This window comes from Rhinoderma darwinii, chromosome 11, assembly GCF_050947455.1.
Source record: "Rhinoderma darwinii isolate aRhiDar2 chromosome 11, aRhiDar2.hap1, whole genome shotgun sequence".
Lineage (NCBI taxonomy): Eukaryota > Metazoa > Chordata > Amphibia > Anura > Rhinodermatidae > Rhinoderma > Rhinoderma darwinii.
The window spans coordinates 19,591,440-19,618,965 of record NC_134697.1 but is presented as its reverse complement, the minus strand read 5'-3'; the positions used below and the strand labels follow the sequence as shown (position 1 = coordinate 19,618,965).

Below are 27,526 nucleotides of genomic sequence, written 5' to 3'. Positions count from 1 at the left end.
GCAAAACGCCAGAGCTACTACCAAGCAAAATATACGCTCCAAAATCCAAATGGCGTCCCTCCCTTCTGAGCCCTACAGCGTGCCCAAACAGCCGTTTATGTCCACCGATATGGCATCGTACCAAAAAATGGTACCAATAAAAACGACAGCTCGTCCCGCAAAAAATAAGCCCCCACACCGCTCTATTGACAGAAAAATAAAAAAGTAGTGGCTCTTGGAAAGCGGGGAGGAAAAACGAAAAAGCAAAACATGAATCAGTTCGTAAAGGGTTAATTACTTTCTAATGAAAAAACATTTATGACCACATGTGGGGTATTGCCGTACTCGGGAGAAATTGCTTTACAAACGTTGTGGTGCATTTTCTCGTTTATCCTTTGTGAAATTGAAAAAATTCAACAATTTAGTGGAAATAATGTTGATATTAATTTCACGGCCTAATTCTAATAAATTCTGCAAAAGACGTGTGGGGCCTAAATGCTCACTATACCCCTAGATAGATTCCTTAAGTGGTGTAGTTTCCCAAATGGGGTTACTTTTGGGGGGCTTCCACTGTTTCGGTCTCTCAGGGGCTTTGCAAATTCGACATGACACCCAAAAACATTCCAGCTAAATTTGAGCTCCAAAAGCCAAATAGCGCTCCTTCCGTTCTAAGCACCGGTGTGGGTCCAAACAGTAGTTTATTACCACATATGGGGTATTTACGTAATCAGGAGAAATTGTTTTACAAATGTTGGGGCGCTTTTTCTCCTTTATTCCTTGTAAAAATTAAAAATGGCTACCTTTTTTCAGAAAAAAAGTAGATTTTCATCTTCACATACTAATTCAAATAAATTTAGCAAAAAAACTGTGGGTTCAAAATGCTAACTATACCCATAGATAAATTCCTTGAGGGGTATAGTTTCCAAAATGGGGTCACTATTGGGGGGTTTCCACGGTTTTATTCCCTCCAGTGCATTGCAAACGCGACACGGCACTGAAAACTATTCCAGCAAAATCAGAAATCCAAAATCCAAATGGTGCTCCTTCTCTTCTGAGGCCTGCTGTGGGTCCAAACAGCAATTTATTACCACATATGGGGTATTGCTATAATCGGAAGACATTGCTTTACATATGTTGGGGTGTTTTTTCTACTTTATTCCTTGTAAAAATTTAAAATTTCCTAATTTTTTCACAAAAAAAGTAGATTTTCACCTTCACATACTAATTCAAATAAATTTAGCAAAAAAACTGTGGGTTCAAAATGCTAACTATACCCATAGATAAATTCCTTGAGGGGTATAGTTTCCAAAATGGGGTCACTTTTGGGGTGTTTCCACTGTTTTGGCAGCACAAGGCCTCCTCACACCTGACATGGTACCTAAAATATATTCTAATAAAATAGAGGCCCAAAATCCACTAGGTGCTCCTTTGATTCTGAGGCCTGTGTTTCAGTCCATGACCGCGCTAGGGCCACATGTGGGGTATTTCTAAAAACTGCAGAATCTAGGCAATAAATATTGAGTTGCATTTCTTGGGTAAAACCTTCTGTGGTACAGAAAAAATGTATTACAAATGAATTTTTGAAGAAAAAAAATGAAATTTGTAAATTTCACCTCTACATTGCTTTAATTCCTGTGAAACGCCTAAAGGGCTAAAATACTTTGTGAATGCTGTTTTGAATACTTTGATGGGTGCAGTTTTCAAAATGGGGTGATTTATGGTGACTTTCTAATATATAAGGCCCTCAAAGCCATTTCAGAACTGAACTGGTCCCTGAAAAAATAGCCTTTTGAAATTTTCTTGAAAATATGAGAAATTGCTGCTAAAGTTCTAAGCGTTGTAACGTCCTAGAAAAATAAAAGAATGTTCAAAAAACGATGCAAACATAAAGTAGACATATGGGAAATATAAACTAGTATGTATTTTGTGTGGTATTACTATCTGTTTTACAAGTAAATACATTAAAATTTAGAAAAATGCTAATTTTTGCTAATTTTCTCTAAATCTTGGCGTTTCTTACAAATAAATATTGAATTTAATGACAAAATTTTTTCAGTATCATAAAGTACAACATGTCACGAGAAAACAATCCCAGAATCGCTTGGATAGGTAAAAGCATTCTGGAGTTATTAGCACATAAAGTGACACATGTCAGATTTGCAAAAATGGGGCTGGTCCTGAAGGCCAAAACAGGCTTAGACACTAAGGGGTTAATGCACAGAAGGCGACATGATTCAGATACTTGTGGAATCTGATGTATTATACGAAGAAGAAAAATGTCTCTTTAACTGCATCTGTCTTGTTTTACTGATCTAGAACAATTAAGTGTCTTCCTCATCTGTCCATGGCTTGTTCTGCTTCCTCCCTCTGTTGACACTTGTTTACATGATCAGCATGGTTCATCAGGGATTAATGCCATCTGTTTAAATACACAGGGTATGTTTCCAGTAGACAATTACCCTGTCTTGTGAATTGAGTCAATCAGAAAACACTCTCTCTGTGTATTGTGTTGTTTTGTTTTTTCTTGTATTTCAATCACTTTAGCTAAGGACCTTTTTTTTAATTGACCGTGTTAATTCAATGTTCTTTAAGTACCATTGAGCACTTTGCTGGTATCTAATTCCGACTCTCAGTAATAGCCAAGTTACAAAGCTCTCCAAGGAATAATTTCGAGTCTATCACCCCGCTCAACTGTAAATAGTGTTTGTTCCCAAACAAAGGTTTTTCTTTTAGCTTAAAGGGGTGCATCAGTATTAAATGTTATAGAAATATAAATTAGCATTAAAAATAATACGTTTTATAGTTTACCTTCTTTTACAAAAATTCTCCAGTTGCAAGATATTCCCTTTACTTCGTTATAATGGCGCCCCCTGGTGCTCAATCTGTATAGTAATTCGCATGTCCTCCTACTGAGCTGAATGAGGCAGGATGCACATGCTCCATTTTACTCTACAACTGCCACCAGCCAATAGAAAATGCCTTCTCTGCTTATCAGTAGAGAAGAAGATTTTATTCAGAAACACAACTTGTAGTGTGGACAGAAACTCACACAGTAAGATACACACAGGAGAGCCAGCAGTTTGCTTAGATGAAAAGAGATCTTGCATACAGCACTGTTTACATACAGTGTTGTGCTCTCCCCTGTCCTGCCCATCCTCTCACTGTGTGTAAACTACAGGCTCTCCCTCTTCTTCAGTTATATAGGGCTGGGCTCTCCTTCAGTTATATAGGGCTGGGCTCTCCCTCTTCAGTTATATAGGGATGGGCTCTCCCTCTTCAGTTATATAGGGATGGGCTCTCCCTCTTCAGTTATATAGGGATGGGCTCTCCCTCTTCAGTTATATAGGGATGGGCTCTCCCTAAAACTCAGTCTGTGTAGGGACACGAGCACAACACTCAGTTGTCAATTTATTCATAAATTTGTAGGTGAAATAACATATAAATGGGCCAGTTTGTAATTCAGACATGTCAGGAGAGCTGACAGATCTTCTCTGTCTCCTGTGATGGCACAGCAGGGGATTTAAACACTAGCTGCTGATTTCTCCTACAGATTACCTCTACCGGCCCTACAGTGTATTAGCAGGTATCAGTGGTGCATTCTTTTTTGGTGTTCTCTACCCTTACAAATTAATTTTGTGTACTGGCACCAGATGCCGTGATGTCAAATTAAAAGAATTTTAATTGTATAAGGCTCTGTTCACACACTAGTGTGACTTTATAAGTGAGTCACGACAGATATGCCATTTCTGTTTGGGACCTTTACCTGTGAATCCTCATGTACCCCATTGGATTTAATGGAGGGTGATGGGGTTTCGGTATCTCAGACGGCACAAATAGTGCTACAGACTGCACTATTCTTGCTGTCAAAAATACAGCAAAGCATGATGGAACCCCCAACGGACCGCACAAACGCAAGTGTGAACAGAGCCTTGCTGTCCAATGTTGTGGAGAGTGTTTATAATACAAGTGCTCTCGCCAATCCTTTCCTCAAATGAATGTCACGTCCCAATCGCTATTCACTCAGTATATAGTGTGGGGGTTTTCACTATTATAGTCATTCAATGTAATGAAGAATGTCACCTTGTTAATAAACTCTATTGTCCATAGCCGCGCTGTGTAGTCTATACGTAGTGACATTTCCAGTAAACCCACGATGTCAACTCCTAATTAAATAAAGATAACCGCGTTTTGTTTTCAATTATAATGTCCCACTCAAGAAATTTATTGTAAATTAACCTTCTTGGAAAATGTAATTGTGCAGTCTCATTTAGTTTTTAATTAGGCTTTTGATTTTTAAGCTGAAAAATTGTTCTCCATGAAATCTTTAATCATTACTAATATGTTGTACAGGGTTATTAGAACCTTTTTGCACAAAATTAGCCGTGGGCATGTAAAAGCCATGAAAGCATTACCTTTGCAAATAGGAAACTATACCTTGGGTACATAACAAAAATAAACCTGTAAACATGGCGAGTTACAGTTATGTTATGTTCATTAAGGAACATGGAGACTTTAGTCCCTGTGGTAATAGAGATTTACGAAGCACAGGAATACAAATGCAAACACAAGGTTTTAAGGAAACCAGTTCTTCTGGGGACAAGTCCTCCTTCAGAAAACCTAGGAGGGCATTAGAGTCTGAGCATGTCCACCTACCATATGAGTCAACCACAAAATCATCAGCTACATTGGATGGTAGATGGGGAGGGAGCATGACATGACATCCAACCCAACTTCTAGTAATACTACTTTCTAGACTCCACTCATACTCATCGGGTTGCAATAACATCCAGAAATCTAGATATAGCAACCTAAGTTTAGTAGGTTTAACTGGATCAATGACCCCTGTGTCATGTACCACGGCTTGAAGAAATTACAAGTCTACATTGTCAAGGTGGCGCTGGACATGTTTGAGGATAAAGCCAACCAATGTTCCTCTTCCCAATCTGCTAGTACATGGTCCAACCCAAATTCTCCAAAGACTACTGTGTAGACTCTTCTCATCCAGTTGCAGTGACTATGAGAAATCTAGCAACCTAGGTTTAGTAGCCTAAATGGCCCAGTGATTCAACTGGTTAAAAACATGACCCATGCATTATGATGGTGATTGTGCGATTTTGAGACTAAAGTTTTTCACTTAATGTGTCTCTACTTAGTCTTCTAATACATGATGTACTAAGCCAGATGATCTGGAAAGGTCTCATGTTTTGCCATTTTCACATAAATAATGCTGACGGCAGCCGGTCAAGCACCATCAATGAACACTACTATGTTAAACATTCATCGAAGACATGTTGGCTATTGGTTGGCCCACTTGTGGCTTGTCTTCAATATCTCCAATTAGACCCATCCTGGCCAAGTTCTGAACGAAAGGCCCCATATTCTTTTGATTAATGTAGGCAGAATCCGCCAAACTTAATGTGTATGGGGTCCTTCTGACTCTCCCCCGACAGATGTTGTCACAGGAAAGACGTATCGGGTATTGTTGAATTTCAACACCTGATCCTTTTGTACCCCGGGAAGATTAGCCACAGCCAGAGTTGTCTGGCAGCGGCTTACTCCCCTCTTCCAATAGGAGACACGTGCATCAACCGAGTGTGCATATGGAGTTCATTAGGAATAGACGTCGGCCCAACAAGAATTCGGCTAACCGCTATGAAGTGTATGGCCACCTTTATTCTATGCCCAAAAGATATCCATCTTGGAATTTAATGGCAACATCATTTTGCTATTTCTTGTTTTCCATAGATTCATAATTTACCCATATATCTAATGTAGTCTTTGATGGTTTTCCTTTTTTTTCCAGTTTGGGAACATTCCCTAAAAGACAAATGGACTTCTAAGTGTGTCTACGTAGTAGGAAAAGCTACCGCTGCCTTGGGTAAGTAGTCAAGAAGGTCTATTCACTGAAACTTTACACCACCAAATAAAGAGGACATTTGTAGACTATTGGGTATAATTCTCTGTCAGTCTGAAGGACTTTTATTTGTATTTCTATGTACCTATAAGGTTGTCTAGAAATCTTTGCATTGGGAGGAACCTGGGTCTTTGGGCTCCATCAGCTGTCGGACTTTTGGACAATTCTCAATTTCTCAACTGCTTAGTCCTCCCCTTATCTCCAAAAAAATCCCAAACTTTATTCTTCAATTTTTAACCATTATCAAGATTGCTGCTTCTTGTCAGTCAATATAAACTTTCTTATGTGGTAAAAACCTGTTTAGGAAAGTCTTGATTTGCACAGCTGAGAGTTTGACGCAGTGGGGCAGATTTACTAATACAGTCTTAAATTAAGACCACTTCGAATTAGACTAGATGCGCCAAATTTATCACAGGGGCTCATGCTGGATGATAAATTTGGCGCATCTTTAGACACTAATGGCTAATGTTATTCCACCTCCTGGTTAGCTTATTATACTCCACTTTTATTGCACCAGAATTTTGACGCAGTTTGACATCTTAAAACACACCCCTTTCCCTCAGCCACGCCCCTTCCTCGGGACGAGCTGCAAACATCTGTTTTTTTTGGAGCATTTCTTTGATAAATTTGTCTGAAATGATTTGCACCAAAGACAATGCAACTTAGGCCAGAATTCTGGCGCAGCCTCAATAGTAAATCTATTCCAATATATAGTTTAGATAATAGCGCTCAACTAAGTAATCCTGACATTTGTGCCGCTATTGTGGTCGACTCAAAGAGGATTGCCTTGATTGAGACAAATAAATGTAATTTTGTTTTAGATAAATATTTAATTATATATTATTATTATGTATGTAAGTTTTTGCTTCCACTGTAATATATAAAGGGGCTGTCTTCTTTGGGCAATTCATTTTTCTTAGTAGTCTCCCCTGACGATAAGCTAATCACAAGGTGTCTCATAGGGCATTTGGCTGCAGACTTCCTCCATTAAAAATTTATAGTGAGAACTTACAACTCTGCCCTTCACCGTGCCAAACAAGTCTATTTCACCTCTCTCATCTCCACACTATCTAATAATCCAAAACGCGTCTTTGATACTTTTCACTCCCTCCTTAGTCCTAAAGTGCAGACACCGATCACAGATCTCAGAGCTGAAGACCCGGCCACTTATTTTAAAGTTAAAATTGACAACATCCGGCATGATATTATCTCCCAGTCCCCGAGTAACATCGATCCCCTTCCCTCCCGCACTCCCTCTTCTTCACTTTCAGCATGTGACCCAATAACAGAAAAAGAAGTCTCTAGGCTCCTCTCTTCTTCTTTTCCTACCTGCCCTAGTGATCCTGTCCCCTCACAGCTCGCCCAGTCCCTCTCCCCGGCTGTCACTAGCCACTGACTAAAATATTTAACCTCTCTCTTTCCTCTGGAATCTTTCCCTCCTCTATTAAACATGCCATTATAAACCCGTTACTGAAAAAACCAACTCTTGACCCATCCAGCGCTGCAAACTACCGACCAGTCTCTAATCTGCCCTTCATCTCCAAACTCCTGGAACGCTTGGTCTATTCTCGCATTATCCGCTATCTCTCTGCCAACTCCATTCTAGACCCCTTACAATCTGGTTTCCGCACTCTACACTCCACAGAAACTGCCCTTACTAAAGTCTCGAATTATCTCTTGGCAGCTAAATCGGACGGTAAATCCTCTCTCCTGATTCTTCTGGATCTCTCTGCAGCCTTTGACACTGTAGACCACAAACTCCTACTTAACTTGCTCCACTCTATGGGCCTCAAGGACGCGGCTCTTTCTTGGTTTTCCTCCTATCTCTCTGACCGCTCGTTCAGTGTGTCATTTGCTGGTTCTACTTCTTCTCCTCTTGCTGTCGGGGTTCCTCAGGGATCAGTCCTAGGTCCGCTGCTCTTTTCTCACTACACAGCCCCTATTGGACAAACCATCAGCAGATTTGGCTTCCAGTACCATCTCTGATGACACCCAATTATATGCCTCTTCCGATGACATCACCCCCGCTCTAATACAAAATACCAGTGATTGTCTGTCCGCAGTCTCTAACATCATGTCCTCTCTCTATCTGAAACTGAATCTTTCTAAAACTGACCATCTACTGACCTCCCTAAACCTGATGTCTCCATCTCAGTGTGTGGCACTACCATAACTTCTAGGAGCACGCCTGCTGTCTCGGGGTTATTCTTGACTCTGATCTTTCCTTTACTCCTCACATACAATCACTTTCACGCTCCTGTCATTTTCACTTCAAAAATATCTCCAGAATCCACCCTTTTCTTACTGAGGAAACAGCCCAAACTCTCACTGTTGCTCTGATTCACTCTCGTCTTGACTACTGTAACTCATTACTAGTCGGTCTTACCCTCACCAAACTCTCCCCTCTCCAATCTATCCTCAATTCAGCAGCCAGGCTCATCTTTATGACCAACCGCTACACCAACATCTCTAATCTGTGCCAGTCACTGCACTGGTTGCCCATCCCCTTCAGAATAAAAGTCAAACTTATTACTCTCACCCACAAAGCTCTCCCCAGTGCTGCACCTCCTTACATCTCCTCCCTCATCTCTGTCTACCACCCTGTTCGACGTTCTGCCAACGACCTTAGATTAGAATTCTCCATAGTCCAAACCTCCCACTCCCGTCTCCAGGATTTCTCTCGTGCTGCACCCGTCCTCTGGAATGGGCTACCCCAGACAATCAGATTAATTCCCAATATCCACAGTTTTAAACGTGCCCTGAAAACACATCTATTTAGACAGGCCTATAACACTCCCTAATCTGACTCCTTTCCATGGCTCCCCTTTTAGATTAGTCATCAGAATTAGATTCCCTCACACTCCTTCTCTTCATGTCCGTCATACACGGATACTGGCTGGTGACGGCTCATGCAGCTTTATGTTACCACCGCATGTGTATAAAAATGGCCGGACTATTGTACTGAACAAACACTTTTACAAAGAAGAAAAGGCAATGATTGGATCCAGCGCTGAGTCCTTTTAAGTCTGATTAAATAGGAAGCTTCTTCCAAGTTTTATTATCAAAAAGGTAAAAACAATTGCGGTAATTGCGGATATTCCCAGAGTACAATGGAGGGATTGTAGCAGTGTGAGCGGTGCCTACGCGTTTCTGACGCCTACTGCGTCCTTAGTCATGGCCACTAGAGGCGTCAGAAACGTGTAGGCACCGCTTACACTGCTACAATCCCTCCATTGTACTCTGGGAATATCCGCAATTACCGCAATTGTTTTTACCTTTTTGATAATAAAACTTGGAAGAAGCTTCCTATTTAATCAGACTTAAAAGGACTCAGCGCTGGATCCAATCTTTGCCTTTTCTACTTTGTTCATACGTGTGCCGACACGAGGACCTGCGCGCGATACTATACATCCGTGACAAGGTGAGCTGGAGGAACCCTCCCATTTGTTTCTAAACACTTTTACACTTTGTGTCTCCCTTATTTCCTCATAGATTGTAAGCTCTTGCGAGCAGGGTTCTCAATCCTCCTGTCTGAATTGTAAATCAGCTTTGTCACTATGTAATGTCTGCTATTGTCTGTTTATGTTCCCTCTAAATTGTAAAGTGCTGCGTAATATGTTGGCGCTATATAAATAAAGATTATTATTATTATCATAGGGACCCTCAGGGATCAGGTGTGATCTGTGAGGAAACCTGGCAACAACTATTCAATTCCCCTGCAGGCCACCACAGGGAAAATGGAGCATTACACAGTTCCCCTTAAAATTAATGGGCTGTCCTTGTAATGCACAGACATGATGGGTCCTCCAGAGCATGAGTCACTTTCCTGTACATTATTGTATCCTATTATCTCTTTTGATCGATCCCTCTATGATCCCTGACTCTGTTTCTCCTGGAGAACCGACCACTGGCCGTCGACCAAGGTGGAGACTGTGTGGACAGGTGGCTGGGCATATGGAAACAGCATAGCTCTGTTTCCGTAATTCCCATAGTAGTGAATATGAGTTCCGGAAACGGCGCAGCCGGCCACATTGCCTACGCCTGGAAATACACTAAAGGGGTCCCAATTATGTGTTTCTATTTGTATTTATTTGAGACCTAAACCAAATATCTACAACTTTAAAAGTAACACTTAAACTGCACACGACCATGCAATATTTACGGTCAGTAAATACTGCACGGATGGGCCTCGGAGTGTCACCTGCATTTGCGGGCCATGCACAGTAATAAGTATAGGAACACTGTCCGTAAATGCGAAAAATAGGACGTCCTCTTTTTGCGGCTCATTTCCACGGCCTGGACACACACCCGTAAATATAAGGGCAGATAGAAATTAAAGTGTCAGTATTTTATCCGTATTTAATTTTTTATGAATCCGTAATTGTAGATAAAAACTATGGTGGTGTGCATGAGGCCTGACACAGGACGGTTTTTCCAATCTTAATTTTAATGTGAATGTTTGGGTGTTCACATGGAGCCTGCCTCATAACTGCTGACATAGTGATATCGGAAAGGGGGAGGGCATGACCGAGAAATCGATGTTTGATTCTCCTGGTGCGGCGGTCGCAAGTGTCACGCTCTGCTCAGAGTGACGACACTAGCGGCCAATCAGGAGACCGCTACAGTCGTCACTCAGAACAGAGGAGCTTGCAGCGAGCAGTACAGGAGCACTTGCACTTCAAGTCCCGCCTTAGTGACACTTGCAAACGGTGCGCCAGGGGAACTAAGCATCGTTTTCTCAGTCATCCAAGTTGCATGACTGAGACAAACGGCATGTTTAAAATGCCCTCTCCCCCCTCTATTACCCTATATTGTCTATGCTCTTCTTACCCAGACTGCCTTACGCCGAAAAGAGCCGCGTACCATCTGATAATGATCTGCCTTGCAACTGTAGTCACAGCCTCTCAACCATATTTTAAAAACGCCTCATTCCTACACATAATTTCATCTCTCGTCTTGAAATATTGATTGATGCATCCACTCCTTTTGGTTATTAAATGGACCTGTTCTAAAAAAAAAAAAAAAAGAAACAACAATCCTGACGTTCGGCAGCTTTCTGTGATTTTGAACAATAAATAACCAAGTGACGGATGCGACCTGTGCGCTGCATAACATTTCAGGTGCTCGGAGGGGATAATCATCTCTTATCCATTTTATTCTCGTGCTCTCATGTAAATGTTGCAGGATTTGCAGATTGTGGGAAATAATGCATTATTTTCCAACGGCAATGCTATAACTAGGGGGGTGGGGGGGCTGGAATATTTGTATATATTTCTGCAGTATCCTCTTATGTCCTTGAACCGTACATGGCTCCGTAGCCTAGCTGAGTTAATGTTTTCGAACCCCTACTAACTCTTCCGCACAGGCTGTTTTATGTTCCTTTTTAAAGACGTGCTATAAAGCTGTCACCTCTGTGTTCTACTTCAGTCATATTATACTTGTGTATGTGACTTACAGTGTCAGGCATCTCTAAGATAGCAATGCTCGTTCTCTTTTTTCCAATTCTCAGAGCAATACCTGGGCTGGAAGCCAGTGCTGACTTTGCAGAGCGGCACCGTAATAGACAACACAAGTCACTGCTTAGGGAGGCTGAAGGCTGCTGTACTTCTCTGACATTTAAACATTTTTTTCGTGCAGCTACTAAGAACATTGAGGCTAGCAGCCAAATTTACAGGTCGGATGTTTCTACAGCAACGCTTCGACTTTGATTTTCTGCGTTTTTATTTCCAAGTGTGTCTGGAAAGCCGATGCACATCAAAGATCTTGCTGAAGTCAGCAGAGCCAAGTCAAGGGCAAAGCAACTCAGGCAGCTACCAAGGTGTTTAAAGGGCTTCTGTGGCTTCAAATTTTTTTTTCGAACACCCTAAGCTAAGTCACTAGAAGGGGTTTCCGCATTTAGGACTCAGATCTATTAACTCGAGTGGTGAGCAGCTACAAAGGGTGTCTTTCACTCTGGAGGACCCAAGAAGTCAACTGTTTCAAAGGACACTGTAATGCTTAATTTCCCCTGTGGTGGCACTGCAAGTAAATTGAATACTTGCTGCCTGGTGATCCCACAGATTGCAGCTGATCGCTGTGGGTTCCAGCAGCAGAACACCCTGTGATCAGCTTATTATCAGGAGATACTTCTAACGAAAATAGATCCAAAGCACGGCTACTTTGAAGCTTCCATAGAAGAGAATTGAGTCACACAATACTTGGCAGCAGATGTTAGGGGTAAAGAAGGGTTAAGAAGCTAAACATCTAAAGTGTATGGCCAGCCTTAGATGTGGAGTGGAACTTGCATATTTTGGGCCTTTTTCCTTCCCCCTGCTAGTTTCTTGCTGCACCCGCCCCCCCTTCCTCCCTTCTCGCCATCTTCTGTTAACTGTATCACACTAGACCAGTATTTTGGAGGTTCTGAATATTAATGTGGATCCAGCAGAAAAGTTGAACTACAGGCTGCTGTGAGGTGAGGAAGATGCCACTTTCCTGTAACAAGATTTATCAAATTAAAACAATAGATACGCTATAAATGATTTCCTTCCACCGCTCCACCAGCCTATTAGAACGGGAGGTTGAACTAGAGTGTAGTCATTGGCATTGGCATGTGCGCCTTTAATTCCTGGTGGCTCAAGTACGCCGAAAAACCTGCTCTGGAGTGCAACTATATGAGGTGCAGAGCATCTCTTTGCATCCTGGCCCTGGTGCCTAACAGGGCTCAACAGCTCCTATGCTACATAGGGGGACAGCAGCATCATAAATGCCATGCGACATTTGGGGCCTCTGTTACAAATTTTTCATTAGGGCCAAGGAGCTTCATGTTCTGTCATTGCACCTGCTGGCGTCATGTCACCATGTTTGACAGCTGTATTTTATATGATATGTATTAGCAGAGGCCTAATTAGAAGCTCCTGGACCCCTAATGCAAAATCTGTAATAGGGCCCCAATACCGTGTGCCATTTATTATACTGTCTTTGTTATATGGCAGAACGGACTTCAGGCCCCACGGGCATCAGGGCCCGGGTGTGACTGCTCTCTTTACACCTTCTATAGCTATGCTTTGCATATCTTTCCGGCTTCATAATTTTTTAAAGCACAACCACTATTTATCACACTACCTGAGGTTACTATGGTCCCTCACATTTGTCAGTCCATTACTTGGACTTTCCTACAAGATGTGAATCCAAAACATAAACTCCCTTGCAAAATTACCATGTGTACATTTTCTTGGCCCGGTTTCCTGTAAGATTTGTAGCTTGGCGGCCCGCTCACGTTTAAACTCCAGAATTTTATTTTTTTATTGGAACATTTATTGACCAGTTCACCTTTTAAATACTATCTTGCCTACCTAAACAGGAAAGCCTTGATAAATGCGGTCATTACACGCTCCTCCAATGAATGTTTAATATGATCATTAGTTTCCAGGGTAAATTTCAGTAAATGAAACTGGAATTGGCCTCCTCAAGAGACCCGTTTGCTGTTATTTTTACCTCTCGGAAACATGGTTTAATTGTCTGGTACTTAGAATATCTTAAATATTTAAACAGAGGCGGATACCATTCCTGATAAGGTTCTGTAACCCCGGCAAGGCCTGCGCGTTGTCCCATTCGCAAAGTAGTAGATCTTTGATTTGAGAACAGGAGTTTTTTGCTTTCTGTCTGAGGTATTATATCCTGCTGTATCCTTCCTGAGGAAAGTTGCAACCTATACCACCGCATAGCCGTACAGTGGCCTACGTACGTCGCCAATAGGCTCCTATTGTAAAAAACCTATACAGCTCGGTATACGTTTGTGCTCGGACACTATTCCGAACGTAGTATTCAAAGTGATTGTTACCAGAAACGGTTATCAATTTGGTCTAAGGCTTGATTCACATTGTGTTTTTAGCCCTTTGTTTAGAGTGTACGTTGGTAAAACTTTCGACATACACGCTAAATATGTCCTTAGGCCTCACTTAACCTAACAGAGTGTCCTGTTGGCCTCCGTTGGGCTAGTATACGTCGGTATACCGCTTTTGGAACCTGAGGGATCACGCCAAAGAAACGTATACTGTACGGTATATGTTTTTTAACATGAGAGCTTATGTGTGACGGATGCCAATGTATGGCTTCCGTCAGAGGTGTATGTCAAATGTATACGTTGGGGAGATCCCCAGGGTCGGAATGCCCGGGCAGAGCATAATTTAGCGAATGGCTGAGGGATTCCAGCCCTGGGGAAGTTCCTGACGTCACTGTCCGTATATGGTCAGTGATGTCGGGCTTTCAATTACGGAGTCCCCGGCCAGAGCTTCGAAAGTGCTCTGGCCGGGGACCCCAGGACTGGAGGAGCCCCTGACATCACCACCAATATATGAACAGAGACTTATACAGAAGCAGAATCCCCGGCCAGAACGTCGCCTATGCCCTGGCCGGGGATTCCCAAGACAAGTCCCTGGCCAGAGCGCTTGTGATGGTCTTGCTGGGGACTCCAAGGTTGAAAACCCCTGACATCACTGTCCATATATGGACAGTGATGTCAGGGGCTTCCCCCAGGCACAGCGCTTCAAGTAGCGCTCTGTCCGGGAAGTTGGGGAACTGTATCTTACTGTATGCCTGTACAATGGGATACGTCTCTACCTTCCATTGGAGGTGTATGTCGGGACTTCTAAGATAAAGGAAAAATAACGCATTGTAAGTCAGGACTTAATGTTCAATAAAATACAGTAAATCAGATCAATTATTGACTGACTTAAAATTAACGTTTTATGTTTCTCAGTCCATATTATTTAACTAGTTATGGTTGTTGTCTTCTAGTTAATGAACTTGGCCTTTCTTCGGAAGGGGAAGCATCTGGTAATGCTGAGAAGCTCGCTGACCTCATATGCTTGAGTAAGTGCTTACACTGTATCCTGCTCTATGTTCTAAGCAAACACAACAGTCTCACAATAGATAATGTGTATTGATTATACATACTAAGATACCAAATAAATATATAAAATACAAAACTAATTACAGAGTCATACAGTATGGTGCCCAAATAACATTGTCGTACTTTAGCCATGCATACAATGCTATACAGTGCCGCCTCCACAGTACACTGCAAAAATAATATACTGTACACTGCTGAAGTAGCAATGCCGAACAATTCCACAGTAAATAACAACTAATAGTGTTCATATAACAGCTCCGTACATAATCTAATAACTCTGAATATTACAATTTAATTGCTATACAATTAATGTTACGATTTTTTTGTGGTCACAAGCCATGAGTGATAGGATTCGGTGTGACTGCCCTGGTCTACCTCTAAAGCTGACCATACATAACAGACTTTGAATGATTGAAAAGTCAGATTTAGACCATTTTCTGTCGATTGTCAGCACCTTTTCATGACTTGAAGCGGGATAGACAACGACGAAAGGCCAATATATGTGAAAAAGTTTATCTTCCGTGTTGGGTGCAGTCTTTGGAAAGTGGTCTATGCAAATGACAGATCTGCATCCCATCAATAGAAGTTTAAACCTGGCCACAGATCTGGGCAGAAATCGATCTGCCAGTTGTCTTCCCGAGCAACAACTTGTACAGACCGAACATAAACAAAAAGTCGTTCACAAACTGGCCCTTTTTAAACTTTTGTTGTAAAGCGTTTTTGGTGATTTTTTTTTTCTTTTGTCATTATCTATAGTAAAAAATAAATACAAATACCATCACACTGCCTCAACTGTGCCATTACTCTGCCCCCACCATGCCATCACACTGCCTCCACCATGCCATCACACTGCCTCCACCATGCCATCACACTGCCTCCACCATGCCATCACACTGCCTCCACCATGCCATCACACTGCCCCCACCATGCCATCACACTGCCCCCACCATGCCATCACACTGCCTCCACCATGCCATCACACTGCCTCCACCATGCCATCACTCTGCCTCCACCATGCCATCACACTGCCCCCACCATGCCATCACACTGCCCCCACCATGCCATCACACTGCCTCCACCATGTGTTACAGAGGATGTGCTGTGCTTCTGATCATGAGCCGTTCCAAGCCTTCTCCATACTTTCTTCCTCCCATCATTCTGGTCCAGGTTGATCTTAGTTTCATGCTGTTCCAGAACTGGGCGGCTTCTTTACATGTTGTTTGGCAAAGTCTAATCTGGCCTTTCTATTTTTGAGGCTGATTAACGGTTTGCACCTTGTGGTGAACCCTCTGTATTTGCTGTCATGAAGTCTTGTCTTTATGGTAGACTTAGATACTGATCCACCTACTTCCAGGAGAGTGTTCTTCACTTGGGTAGATGTTGTGAAGGGGTTTTTCTTCACCATGGAAAGGATTCTGCGATCATCCACCACTGTTGTCTTCAGGATTCACCATTGACAATAGGTGATGAACACCGCTCCCCTCCTCCCCCTCCCTGCCTAATGACCTCTGCACAGGTCACAGAGCATGCCTAGAAAACGTATAGAAGTCAATGGGTCCCCTCCTGTTCACAGGTTCCTATGTGGATGCTGTGAAGCATATCTCTAAATGTTGTTAACAGCAGCTCCGGCAAGATGGCCGCCCCCATAATTATGTGTAGAAAATAGAAAAAAAATCTACAATAAAAAAATAAAAAAAACAGTTTAGAAAAAATGATTTTGTTTCACTATTTGAATTTAATTAGAAAAAAAAAAGAAGATATATATATATATATATATAATATAGGCGATTCCCTTCAACCTCACATAATCCCAGCATCTATGTCCTTTACAACTGATTTACTTTCTAGTCCAGTTCCTTATGTTTATATTACACAACGCGTAGCGGAGACCTCTAAGTGTCTCCTTTTGTGCCGGTCTGGTCGTTTCTACCTGCAGACTTCAAAGCCAACTTTACAAAAAGAAAAAGTGTTTTTAATGTTCTCTGGCAGAGATTGAAATTCAGCAGCTTTGGGAGGCCGCGGTGTGAAGTGCCCCCCCCTCGTCCTGCGTAAACACAGAATAAAGCGTGTTACCAGTCTCTTGGGTATGGCTGGGTTTCAAAGGACAGAGTCAACTTTTCATTGATGTGTTGATTTTTGTTCTTCAATGGGAAATAAAATTTTAATTTCTTGGCGTCACATCCCGATTACCTTGCTGTTCCTGAACTGTTCCGGAGACCAAAGGCGTCATTGTCCACTGTGAAAAAATATCTATTTGAAATCACCAACAAGGAAAAGTCACCGGCAGTTATCCACCATATACAATATAATCCATGCAAAACACAGTGGTGCTCAGCTACAACACAATATAGTGAGTGATACAAGAGGCAAAAATGTGCGGCACTCACCGATCCTTAAAGAGGACCTGTCACCTCTCCCGACATGTCTCTTTGAGTAAATTTTTTATTCCTCGTGAAATAACAATTCTGCCACATATACTCTTGCCATACCTCTGTTATTCCTCCTAGAAATTTATGAATAAATTGACAACTGGGTGCTACCATCCCCCTTGTCAAAGGGGTGTGTCTATAAAGTCTTACTCCGTCCCCACTGATTGGACAGTGTCAGTCTGAGTAGGGACACACCCCCAACTGGTAACGCCCAGCTGTCCATTTATTTGTAAATTTCTAAGAAGAATAAGAGAGGAACGAGAAAATGTAGAAGATGCTCCAGAATAGTTACTTTATGGGGGAATACATTAATTGACTAAAACAGACAGGTCAGAAGAGATGACCGGTCCTATTTAAAATCAATTATTTTATTCCATCATCTTATACAGGCGATGTAGAAGCATACATAGTACATAGACGATGGCCGTTTCACGCTATTTGCACTTTCTTCGGGGCCTCCATGGTGGCCACTAGAGGGAGAGTACATTAAATTCAATAATAACACATTGCCCTCTAGTGGTGGCTGCAGGCAGCAATAATTTCATAATTCTACTCTGTCTATTCAGAGGATTTGGAGCTCTATAAGAAAACAGGAGCATCCACTACTATAAGGGTATGTTCACACTCAGTTTTTTTGGCACCGTTGTTGACGCGGAAACAGTGTCGGAAACCGCACTAAAAAACGGAGGAAATTGCCTCCCTTTGATTTCAATGGGAGACGAAGGCATTTTTTTCCTGCGAGCAGGGAAAAACGCTTGTGTGGAAGATGTTTCATGCCCTTTCTTGAGGCGTTTTTGTCTCTGACCTCCCATTGACATCAATGGGAGGCAGAGAAAGCGGTTTTCGTAGTGGTTTTTGCGCTTGGAGCTTAATGGCCAGCGGGTGAAAAATGCAGCAAAAAAACGGGGCAAAGATAGTGCAGGCATGTCCAAATCTGCCAGTGTGAACTAGGCCTAAACATATATTAAGAGAAATGAAACACTGTGCTAAAATCTGGAAATTCACTTGAAGTATCTCCTAAATATAAAGCACTTTTTACAAGTTTATTTTTTATCACTATTTCATAGTGTCAAGCAGGGTCTCTCTTCTATTGCTGTGATCAGTGGAATAAGAGCTATAAATGGCGAGATCCACTTATGACTTTTGTCATCCCTGAATGTATTACAGGTATAAAATCGACTGTTTAGTCATATTTCTACAAAATGAAATCAAAGGTTTGAGGCTTTGAAGATCAAAGGAAATGTAGTTGTGTTACATGTAAGAGATTGACAACGGAGTTGGATGAATGGAAGTCTTAAGAAGATCTCGTGTATATTATCTTGGCGTCTTCCATCACATTTTCTCCTCTTGTTGCTGAAGTTTGCGTTGGGCGGCACGGTTTATGAATGATTGATGTATTTCTTGTGTTACACTGATTATTTTAGTGTAGTTCTCTACCACTCACTATGGACGCGAGGCAGTGACGTCATTGCGCCTGTCTGCGCCGAGCTGCACAGACCAGATCTTTTCCACTCTTTCACTTCATTGGAACGGGTTAGGTGAGTATGTATATTATTTTTATCAGGCACTATTGTGGGCAGCTATGGGGGCGTTATACAGCGTGGGGGAAACTATGGGGGACTTTATACATTGTGGAGTGAAGCTATGGGGGCATTATACTGTGTGGAGGGCAGCTATAGGGGCATTATACTGTGTGGGAGGCACTATGGGGGCATTATACTGTGTGGAGGGCAGTTATAGGGACATTATACTGTGTGGGAGGCACTATGGGGGCATTATACTGTGTGGTTGCAGCTATAGGGGCATTATAATGTGTGGTTGCAGCTATAGGGGCATTATACTGTGTGGAGGGCAGTTATGGGGCATTAGACTGTGGAGGACAGATATGGGAGCATTGTACTGTGTGGAGGCAGTTATAGGGACATTATAAAGTGTGGGGGCAGCTATGTGGGCATTATACTGTGTGGGAGGCACTATAGGGGCATTATACTGTGTGGGAGGCACTATAGGGGCATTATACTGTGTGGGTGCAGCTATGGAGCAATATACTGTATGGAGGGCAGTTATAGGGACATTATAATGTGTGGGGCAGCTATGTGGGCATTATACTGTGTGGGAGGCACTATAGGGGCATTATACTGTGTGGGAGGCACTATAGGGGCATTATACTGTGTGGGTGCAGCTATGGAGCAATATACCGTGTGGGGGCACTGTTAGAGGGTATATTATGTACAGTAGTAAGCAGCAGGCTCAGGGAATAATTATTAATTGAATGGCGTAGCATGAAAAAGGGGTGTGGCCTAAATAAGCGTTCATTAATCATAAACGAGGTTACATTTTCAATTAATTGTGATTTTGATCTAGGTCATAATCGCCCAGCCCTAGGACAGGGCATTATCCTGAGCCTCGTATTAGATAGGTGGTTGAATTCAGACTACCGCAGACTCCAGTAGACCATGCAGCTGGGCTACAGTCACTGATCACTGCTGTTCTCTAATGGAGCTGAGCTGAAAAGCAGTGCTCGGCTGTTTCCGTCCGTCCTATACAGTTTAAAAGGAGCGACAGCGCACATATTCGACTGTGTGTCCATTCAAATAGACTCCAGTACTAGCGATCAGTGGAGGTCCCACCGGCGGCTTTACTATACATTGAAATGTCTTTCTTTTGCATCTCTTGCTTAATTCCCTTTACAAACTCTTCTGTAATCATTGTATCTCCCAGCCTAATACTCTGCTCATATTCACAGTCCTCTTCCTTTTCAGAGCAAATATCTTACTCGGCACCGATCCTGTTTCCATGCGGCTCCTTAAAAAGAGAAATTCTTCCCAAACGACTTCAAGAGAAAAGTGAGTATCTACAGGATGTTAAGCCGGCCACACATTAGATAGCTGTCGGCTATTTGCTCGATCATCTGCTGATCGCTGCCCTGTTTACACAGAGCAATTATCGTCAACTAGCGTTATATGAACACTTGTCTGCCCCGATAATCGCCCAGTGTAAAAGGGCCTTAACTATGATTTGCATAGGTCTGCAAACGTAGGTCAGCACTGGAGCTGCAGACACAAAACGGTAGGATATTTTGAATCAAAACTATTTGCAAAGTTGCTTGCTCTGTCGGCACAGTCTGTAGCCCCTCTCTGACCTTTTTTGAAGGCTAACCTAATCTCACATCTAAATTAAATAGGATTTAAGGTAAGTGTAGCATTCTGGAGAGGGAGGGGCTACAGACGGTGCGGTCAATTTGTGTGCTTTTGCGATTTTCGTAGAATCGTCGTAAAATTGAATCATGAAGAGGCGCACCTTATTGACCAGGGAAGTAATAATGCCCAATTGGCAATTTATTAATACATTTCTAGGAGGAGTAACAGAGGAACGGCACAATGCAAAGATTCTTCAGGATTGTTATTTCTTGAGGATTCCAAATGTTTACCCAAACAGACATGTGAGAAGAGCAGACCGCTCCTTTTGTACAAAGCCCAGTTTAGGATATGTTAACCCATGCAGGTTTTAGCGTGTTTTTCCACTGTTATTTTTCATTGGGGTGGAGGGAAAGGAATGCTGAAAAAAGTGACTTAAATGGGATTTTTGGAATACAAATTCACGTCACAATAAAGAACTGTGCGGCTTTTGGAGAAAACCAAATAAAAACAAAACAAAACCCAATTGGCATAATGAAAAAGGTAAAGCGGTTCTAGGTATAATTCTGAGAACTTCTTTAAAGGGGTAATCTGAGATTACAAAAAAGGGCCTGATTTTTGTTTTTTGTCCATGTACAGTATCTAGTACAGCAGTTCAGCGCCATTTACTTGAATAGGACTGAGCTGCAATACCAAATTCATCCTACAGACTAGGGTGGCGCTGTTTAAAAAAAAAAAAAGTTGTCAATTGCTTTAAACGGTTACAAAATCAAGTGTACTAGGTGGGGTTAGGGTGAAGCTTCATGCCGCACCACTACTACCAGCATGTCTGAACCCGCTCCCTTTATTCAGTCTGCAATATGGTGTGTACGGAAGTTGAGCCATCTTCAAGGGTTTCTCACTTTTTGATGAGACTTCTGAGGCTTTTCCTGCCTGCAACAAATTCTGTACTGTATTATCGAGATTTCCATAAGGAGAACAGAACGTGTCATATACAATTTAAACCTTCATTTCCATTGTGTGAAATTGCAGGTGTAGGTCTTGGTAATGTCCCGGCGTTACGAGACAGCCTGTTTTATAGAAATAAATTTTTATTTTCTAATTACAGATGTACCTCTGGAGAGCATTACTGTTTATCAAACGGCGCAGCATCCCGATATACGATCCTCCCTGACAGATTATTTCACGAAGGTATTCATGTTAACTGCGCAGCATTACGAGTCCTAATAAATGTTCCCGTTTTTACTTCCCCGTAAAAATAGAAAAATAAAAGACGACTCACGCGTTTTGTAATCCTTTTGAATTTGCAGTTCAATTTTGTCAGCGCTTGTTTGGTAGTTTGTGGTTTCTCTTTTTTAATGACTAGGGGAATAGTTTCTGAATTCTAGTAGATTTTGTCTGAAGGTTTATAACTATTACTTTGGGGAGCAGAATCTAAACACTCGCTTTATTATTTCCAAAATAATTCCTGCTAAGGCAGACGGTAATATCTGCTTTGTCTTACAAACCACTAAAAGGTTTAAAGAGCAACTATATTTTTAAAAAACTTTCAGCATGTCATTGTGACATGTCAGAAGTTTTGATCGGTGGAGGTTTGAGAACAGAGACCCCGGCGATCACTAAAGCGAAGCTGCAGAAACGCTCGCTGTGACGAGTGGTATACGGGCTCAATAGAAAGTCTATGAGTCTGTACATCGCTCTGAGGAAAGCCGATCAGAAACTAAGCAGCATAGTGCTCACCCGAGCGTTCTGCCGCTTCATTTTAGCGATCGGTGGGGGTCTCAGTGCTCGGACCTCCACCGATCAAAAGTTTTTGAAAAGTTTTGTTACACTTTAAAGGGGCTATCTGCTTTTGACAATCACTTCATCTCACGGCCAGATTATAGAGCGATATGGCAATAGTCCAGGGGCCTCCACCACCTTTACTTTCCAGACACCCCTAGCAGCAAGACATATATATGAGTCAGAACTTCTTTCTCTTGGTTCAGTGATACAATACCTGACGTGCCCTAAGTAAGTCTGCTTACTTCCAAGGGATCAAAGCCAAGCATGTTAAAATACAACGGCCCACCCTTTTACCCCAACAGCAGACTTTAGGGGGCAGTTGGGCTGCACCGGTACACATTAGAATGTCGGCAGTTCCTGTTAACTTCAGCGTGTATGCCCATCTTATAAAGTGATGGCGTATCTCTAAGATATGCCAATTACTTCATGATCTGTGAAGGTCCAACCTCTGGGTCCCCCACCGATCCTGAGAATAAAAGGACTACATTGTTGATTTAATGCTGATACCCCTTCACCGTTATTCCCTGCACAGCAGATCCCCAGCCACTATGGAACTGCACACAAGTGAAAGTGAATGGGGTCGGCTGCAGTTCCCTGTTCAGTCGGGTAGCCGGGAGCGCCGCTCTGGAGGGAGAACTTAGAAAGGGACGCAGCGCTTGTAGGTTGGCACGACAGACAGGCTTGTGAAGGCCTCACTTCAGTCGGAGCATGCCGGGCATTTCTATACTGTCCTATTAGTCCGCTTTGTAATCACATTTGCTTTTCCCTCCCGTATCTACAGAGCACAAGGCATCAGTCATTTCCTTGCAATACATCTGAATCTATATGAGCTGTCCAGGCGTCAGCAATTTACTAAGTAGAAGCATCAAAACTGTCGTACGAGGCTTTACAATTAGATTCAGGATCATTTAAAGGAACAACGCTGACCTGACCTATTATTGACATTATTGAGTTAACGTCTTATAGGATTGCGCATGATTATTGCTTCAAGTAACGCCAGTTTCCATACCTATTTAAATACAGGTAAGGCTAAGTTCACGTCTCGTTTTGTGCACACGTTTGTGTTATACGACGTATACATTTTTAAAGTTACAAAAATGCATTTGTAACCTATGCTTACGTTTTTTTGTAGTATACGTCGTATGCGCTTGTGTCCGTTCTTACTTGTAAAAATGTATACTTTTTTTGTTCTTTAGCTCAATCAAACTTTGTAAAGTCAAGATTTCCCATATAAGGTTACAAAAACATATACGTTTTACGTATGCAAACGTAGGGTTTAACATTTCATACGTCGTCCATACGTCACCATTGACTTCAATACAAATAAAAACTTATACGTTTTTGAAAAGTACTGAAAAGCGTAGTAGACTACGATTTTCAGGACATGTAAAAAAAAAAAAAGGATACAACGTAAGCATACAAAACGTAAGCACAAACTACGCCGTTAGGGCGTCCGTCCTGACCATAGAAATCAATGTGCCCGCCGTGGTACGCGTTTTGACACTTTTCTCATCTCAAAACGTGCACGTCAGACGTATTGTAAAAACGAGATGTGAACTTAGCCTAAAAGACACATATATATTGATGTCATGTAATGGAAACTGCATATATAAGGCTGTATGTTACTTTATAGAAGTGGGTTAGATCTAGAACCTCTAACCCCTTACCGCAGGCCTTAGTGGTATTCCGCTCTGGTGGAACACCCTTTTGATTAAGCTTTATATACATAAAACCCCTATAATGTATAATGGAAAGGTCTGCAACTTTGTATTCTGTTTCAATTCCTCTCTATTTTCAAGATCTCTGCTTTCTGTCAGTGATGCAGCAGCAAGACAAATTTCTCTCCTGTCCTGAAATCCAAGCTCTTACCTATAATGATATATTGAAACAAACCCTCAGTTGCGTAAGCAGGGCTAGATAAGGATTGTTTTTTCACCTCTGAATGTAAATCATGCATGTTTTCATTCGCTGACCGCAAGTAGAGATCTTGAAAATGGCGAGGAATCATAGAACAAAGAATATAAGAAGCAGAATTGGTTCTCATTGAATGCAATTCATTTTATCTAATGAGCGCTCCTATTCAGTCGTGTGAGCAGGACTAGATAAGGATCGGTTTTCCACCTCTGAATGCAAATCATGCATGTTTCCATTCACCGACAGCAAGCAGATATTGTAAAAATGTCGAGAAATCTAAATACAAAGTGTATCTGAAAGAACTTGTGCTCATTAAATTCAATGCATGTCGTGTGATGAGTGTTCTTACTAAAAAAAAAATCCAATATAGCCGATCTTTTTTTCCTCGAGCTACTGGCAGAATGTGCCCTTGCCCAAGCAAATCGATTTTTTATTTTTCGCCTATTGTGGAAGTTTAGAGTACCGCAATCCTCCATGAAAATTAATGAATACTTATTGATATTAAAGAGGCTCTGTCACCAGATTTTGCAACCCTTATCTGCTATTGCCTGTGATCGGCGCTGCAATGTAGATTACAGTAACGTTTTTATTTTTTAAAAACGAGCATTTTTGGCCAAGTTATGACCATTTTCGTATTTATGCAAATGAGGCTTGCAAAAGTACAACTGGGCGTGTTGAAAAGTAAAAGTACAACTGGGCGTGTATTATGTGCGTACATCGGGGCGTGTTTACTACTTTTACTAGCTGGGCGTTGTGTATAGAAGTGTCATCCACTTCTCTTCACAACGCCCAGCTTCTGGCAGTGCAGCACTGTGACGTCACTCACAGGTCCTGCATCGTGTCGGCACCAGAGGCTACAGATGATTCTGCAGCAGCATCGGCGTTTGCAGGTAAGTCGATGTAGCTACTTACCTGCAAATGCTGATGCTGCTGCAGAATCAAGTGTAGCCTCTGGTGCCGACACGATGCAGGACCTGTGAGTGACGTCACAGATCTGCACTGCCAGAAGCTGGGCGTTGTGAAGAGAAGTGGATGACACTTCTATGCACAACGCCCAGCTAGTAAAAGTAGTAAACACGCCCCGATGTACGCACATAATACACGCCCAGTTGTACTTTTACTTTTCAACACGCCCAGTTGTACTTTTGCAAGCCTCATTTGCATAAATACGAAAATGGTCATAACTTGGCCAAAAATGCTCGTTTTTAAAAAATAAAAACGTTACTCTTATCTACATTGCAGCGCCGATCACAGGCAATAGCAGATAGGGGCTGCAAAATCTGGTGACAGAGCCTCTTTAAGTGGCGCCATGTGACGTGTTTCTTTACCCGACACCAGAAATGGGCGCTCAGCGCGGGTGGGACGCCTTGCGATCAGCTTTTTTGCCTGGGCACGTGCACTCTATGTATAGACTTTTACAGACTTCTCTCTAATTCAGGGCAAAGATTCAACAAGTTCTCAGGTGCAGGTGTAACCCTACTTCCATTAAATTCCCTCTTCTTTAGGACGGTATCCCAGGAAGCATCGTGTTTTTCAGCCCCTCGGGAGTAAAGTTTTGCCTCAAATTTATCCAGGAGCTTTTAAAAGGCAGAGCAAATGAAATCAAGGTAAAATGATGCAAAAATAAATAATCATAGAGTAGTATACACACACAGATATATGTCATAGCGCACTTATACATAGTACACATGAGAAAAACAGGACTGAATATATCTGTATGTGCGCAGTAAAATTCCTCTAATCTGGAATCCCATAATGCTGGCCCATGTGTAAAGTCACTGTGTGCAAAATCCTATCCATAGCACCACGGAGCTGTAGCAGTCACTTTCATATTTCCCATTTACTATAATGAAATGTCCAGCCACCCCGCTGTCCGGAAAAGAGGGCAGTGAGCAGTCATTCTTGGGTTTGGTGGGAACCCTCACCCATGAGACATTTGTCATAGGTAGTTCATAGGCCATATAGATCTGTGATGGGGAGATCCCTTTAACTATGTTTCCGCATTTTTATTCTTTTTTTTTAGTTTGCTGCAATTGGACCAACGACATCCGAGGCAATGGTGGCGAAAGGCCTAAATGTCAGCTGCACAGCACAACACCCCACCCCTCAGGACCTGGCGGAAGGACTAAAAACAATTTTCAGGCAATAAAAATGGGTTTATATCCATTAAAGTGAACCTTTTATAGGGTTTAGTGTTCCAGACCTTAAAAAAGGGATGTTCAGGGAATAGTAAAGCAGATGACAACTTCGGCTGAGTTCACACCAGCGTTCAGCTTTACATTGTTCTGGTCCATCAGAGGTGCAGAACAAGGGAAGAACCAGACACGCCAGTCCCGCTGCATGACGGACAGGACCGGACATTGACTTTAATGGGTTTCGTTGGGGTGTCTGTTGTTTTACCGGAGACAATAGCGCAGCATGCTGCTTTATTGTTTCTGGTATTCTCGGACGGATTTCCGATGGAGGTCCCTAACTGAGCCTCCCTTATGGATGTGAATGAGCCCTTACCAAAAGGAGTCCAGTGGCATCGGGCGCATGCGTAGTGGACTATCCTTGGCTTCATGTTCACGTGCCCGATACTGTTCTTGGTCTCCTCTCTGTAAATTGTAATCTACTTTACTAACTATTCCCTAAATTTCTGGTTTTGCGGTAGGCCGGAGCATGAAACCCCAGCTGTATATCGGCATGCTGGTGGTTTAGTGGCTCCAAACTTACTGACAGGTTCCCTTTAACTTGAATATAAGTAAAATATAATTCATAGGATTTCTCCTATAAAAGTGGTAATGGACATAAGGACAGGATCCAATTCTATTGAGGTTACTTTAAGATCTTGTACAAAATAGGACATTGTGCCCACTAAATGTCCCCCAAAGGCCCCCCCCCACCCTCTGACCCCTGACCTGAAGGTTTTTGTTATTTGTGATGCAGGGAAGTGTTTATAGAAATTAAATCGCACCCTGGTGTTCTGTATCAAATGTCAAAAAAAAAATAATTAAATATCTATTTATTAAGGACTTTTGTCTTTTTTTTTCCTTTCTGTTTTGTTGTTGTTGTTGTTGTTTCTTTCTTTGAGATTGGCTAATTATTCGCTGACCATTACATTTAACATTTTTGCTGATGAAAATTTAGATAACTGCACCCAAAATAAATTTATATAAATACATGAACATTGGAAAAACTGCATAATTAAATGAAGGCTACGTTCACACGCGGCGTAAAACGTACTATGGGGGAATTTATTAACCTTTCTATGCCAGTTTTATGGCCTAAAGGTCGCAATTTGCGGGAAAAATATAAACTTTTGAGGAGATAACGCTGCTCGGGGCATAATTTATGCCAGAAACTGGTATCAATTATAGCGGAAATCTAGCTGGCATAGATTTTACTCTGTGGGGCCTAACAAGGTAGAGGCCCATGCCGGGCCCCGTACCTCTCCCCATCCCGATCAAACTACACCCCCCCCCACCCTCCTGTTCGT

General features: G+C 42.1%; 1 protein-coding gene across 8 annotated transcripts in view; it reads left to right on the top strand.

Annotated features, from left to right (window-relative positions):
• UROS (uroporphyrinogen III synthase) overlaps nt 1–27,062 on the top strand; it is a 40,022-nt gene extending 12,960 nt beyond the window's left edge. For 7 of the 8 annotated variants that reach the window (XM_075843120.1, XM_075843116.1, XM_075843115.1 and 4 more), the window contains 6 exons: nt 5,783–5,857; nt 14,669–14,743; nt 19,975–20,058; nt 21,458–21,540; nt 25,554–25,655; nt 26,072–27,062. In XM_075843120.1, the coding sequence (XP_075699235.1) occupies nt 5,783–5,857; nt 14,669–14,743; nt 19,975–20,058; nt 21,458–21,540; nt 25,554–25,655; nt 26,072–26,197 (545 nt within the window). In that variant the 3' untranslated portion in view covers nt 26,198–27,062. The remainder of the gene's footprint in view (nt 1–5,782; nt 5,858–14,668; nt 14,744–19,974; nt 20,059–21,457; nt 21,541–25,553; nt 25,656–26,071) is intronic. The other variant, XM_075843122.1, reaches the window with a different exon arrangement.
• The last annotated feature ends 464 nt before the right edge of the window (nt 27,063–27,526 follow it).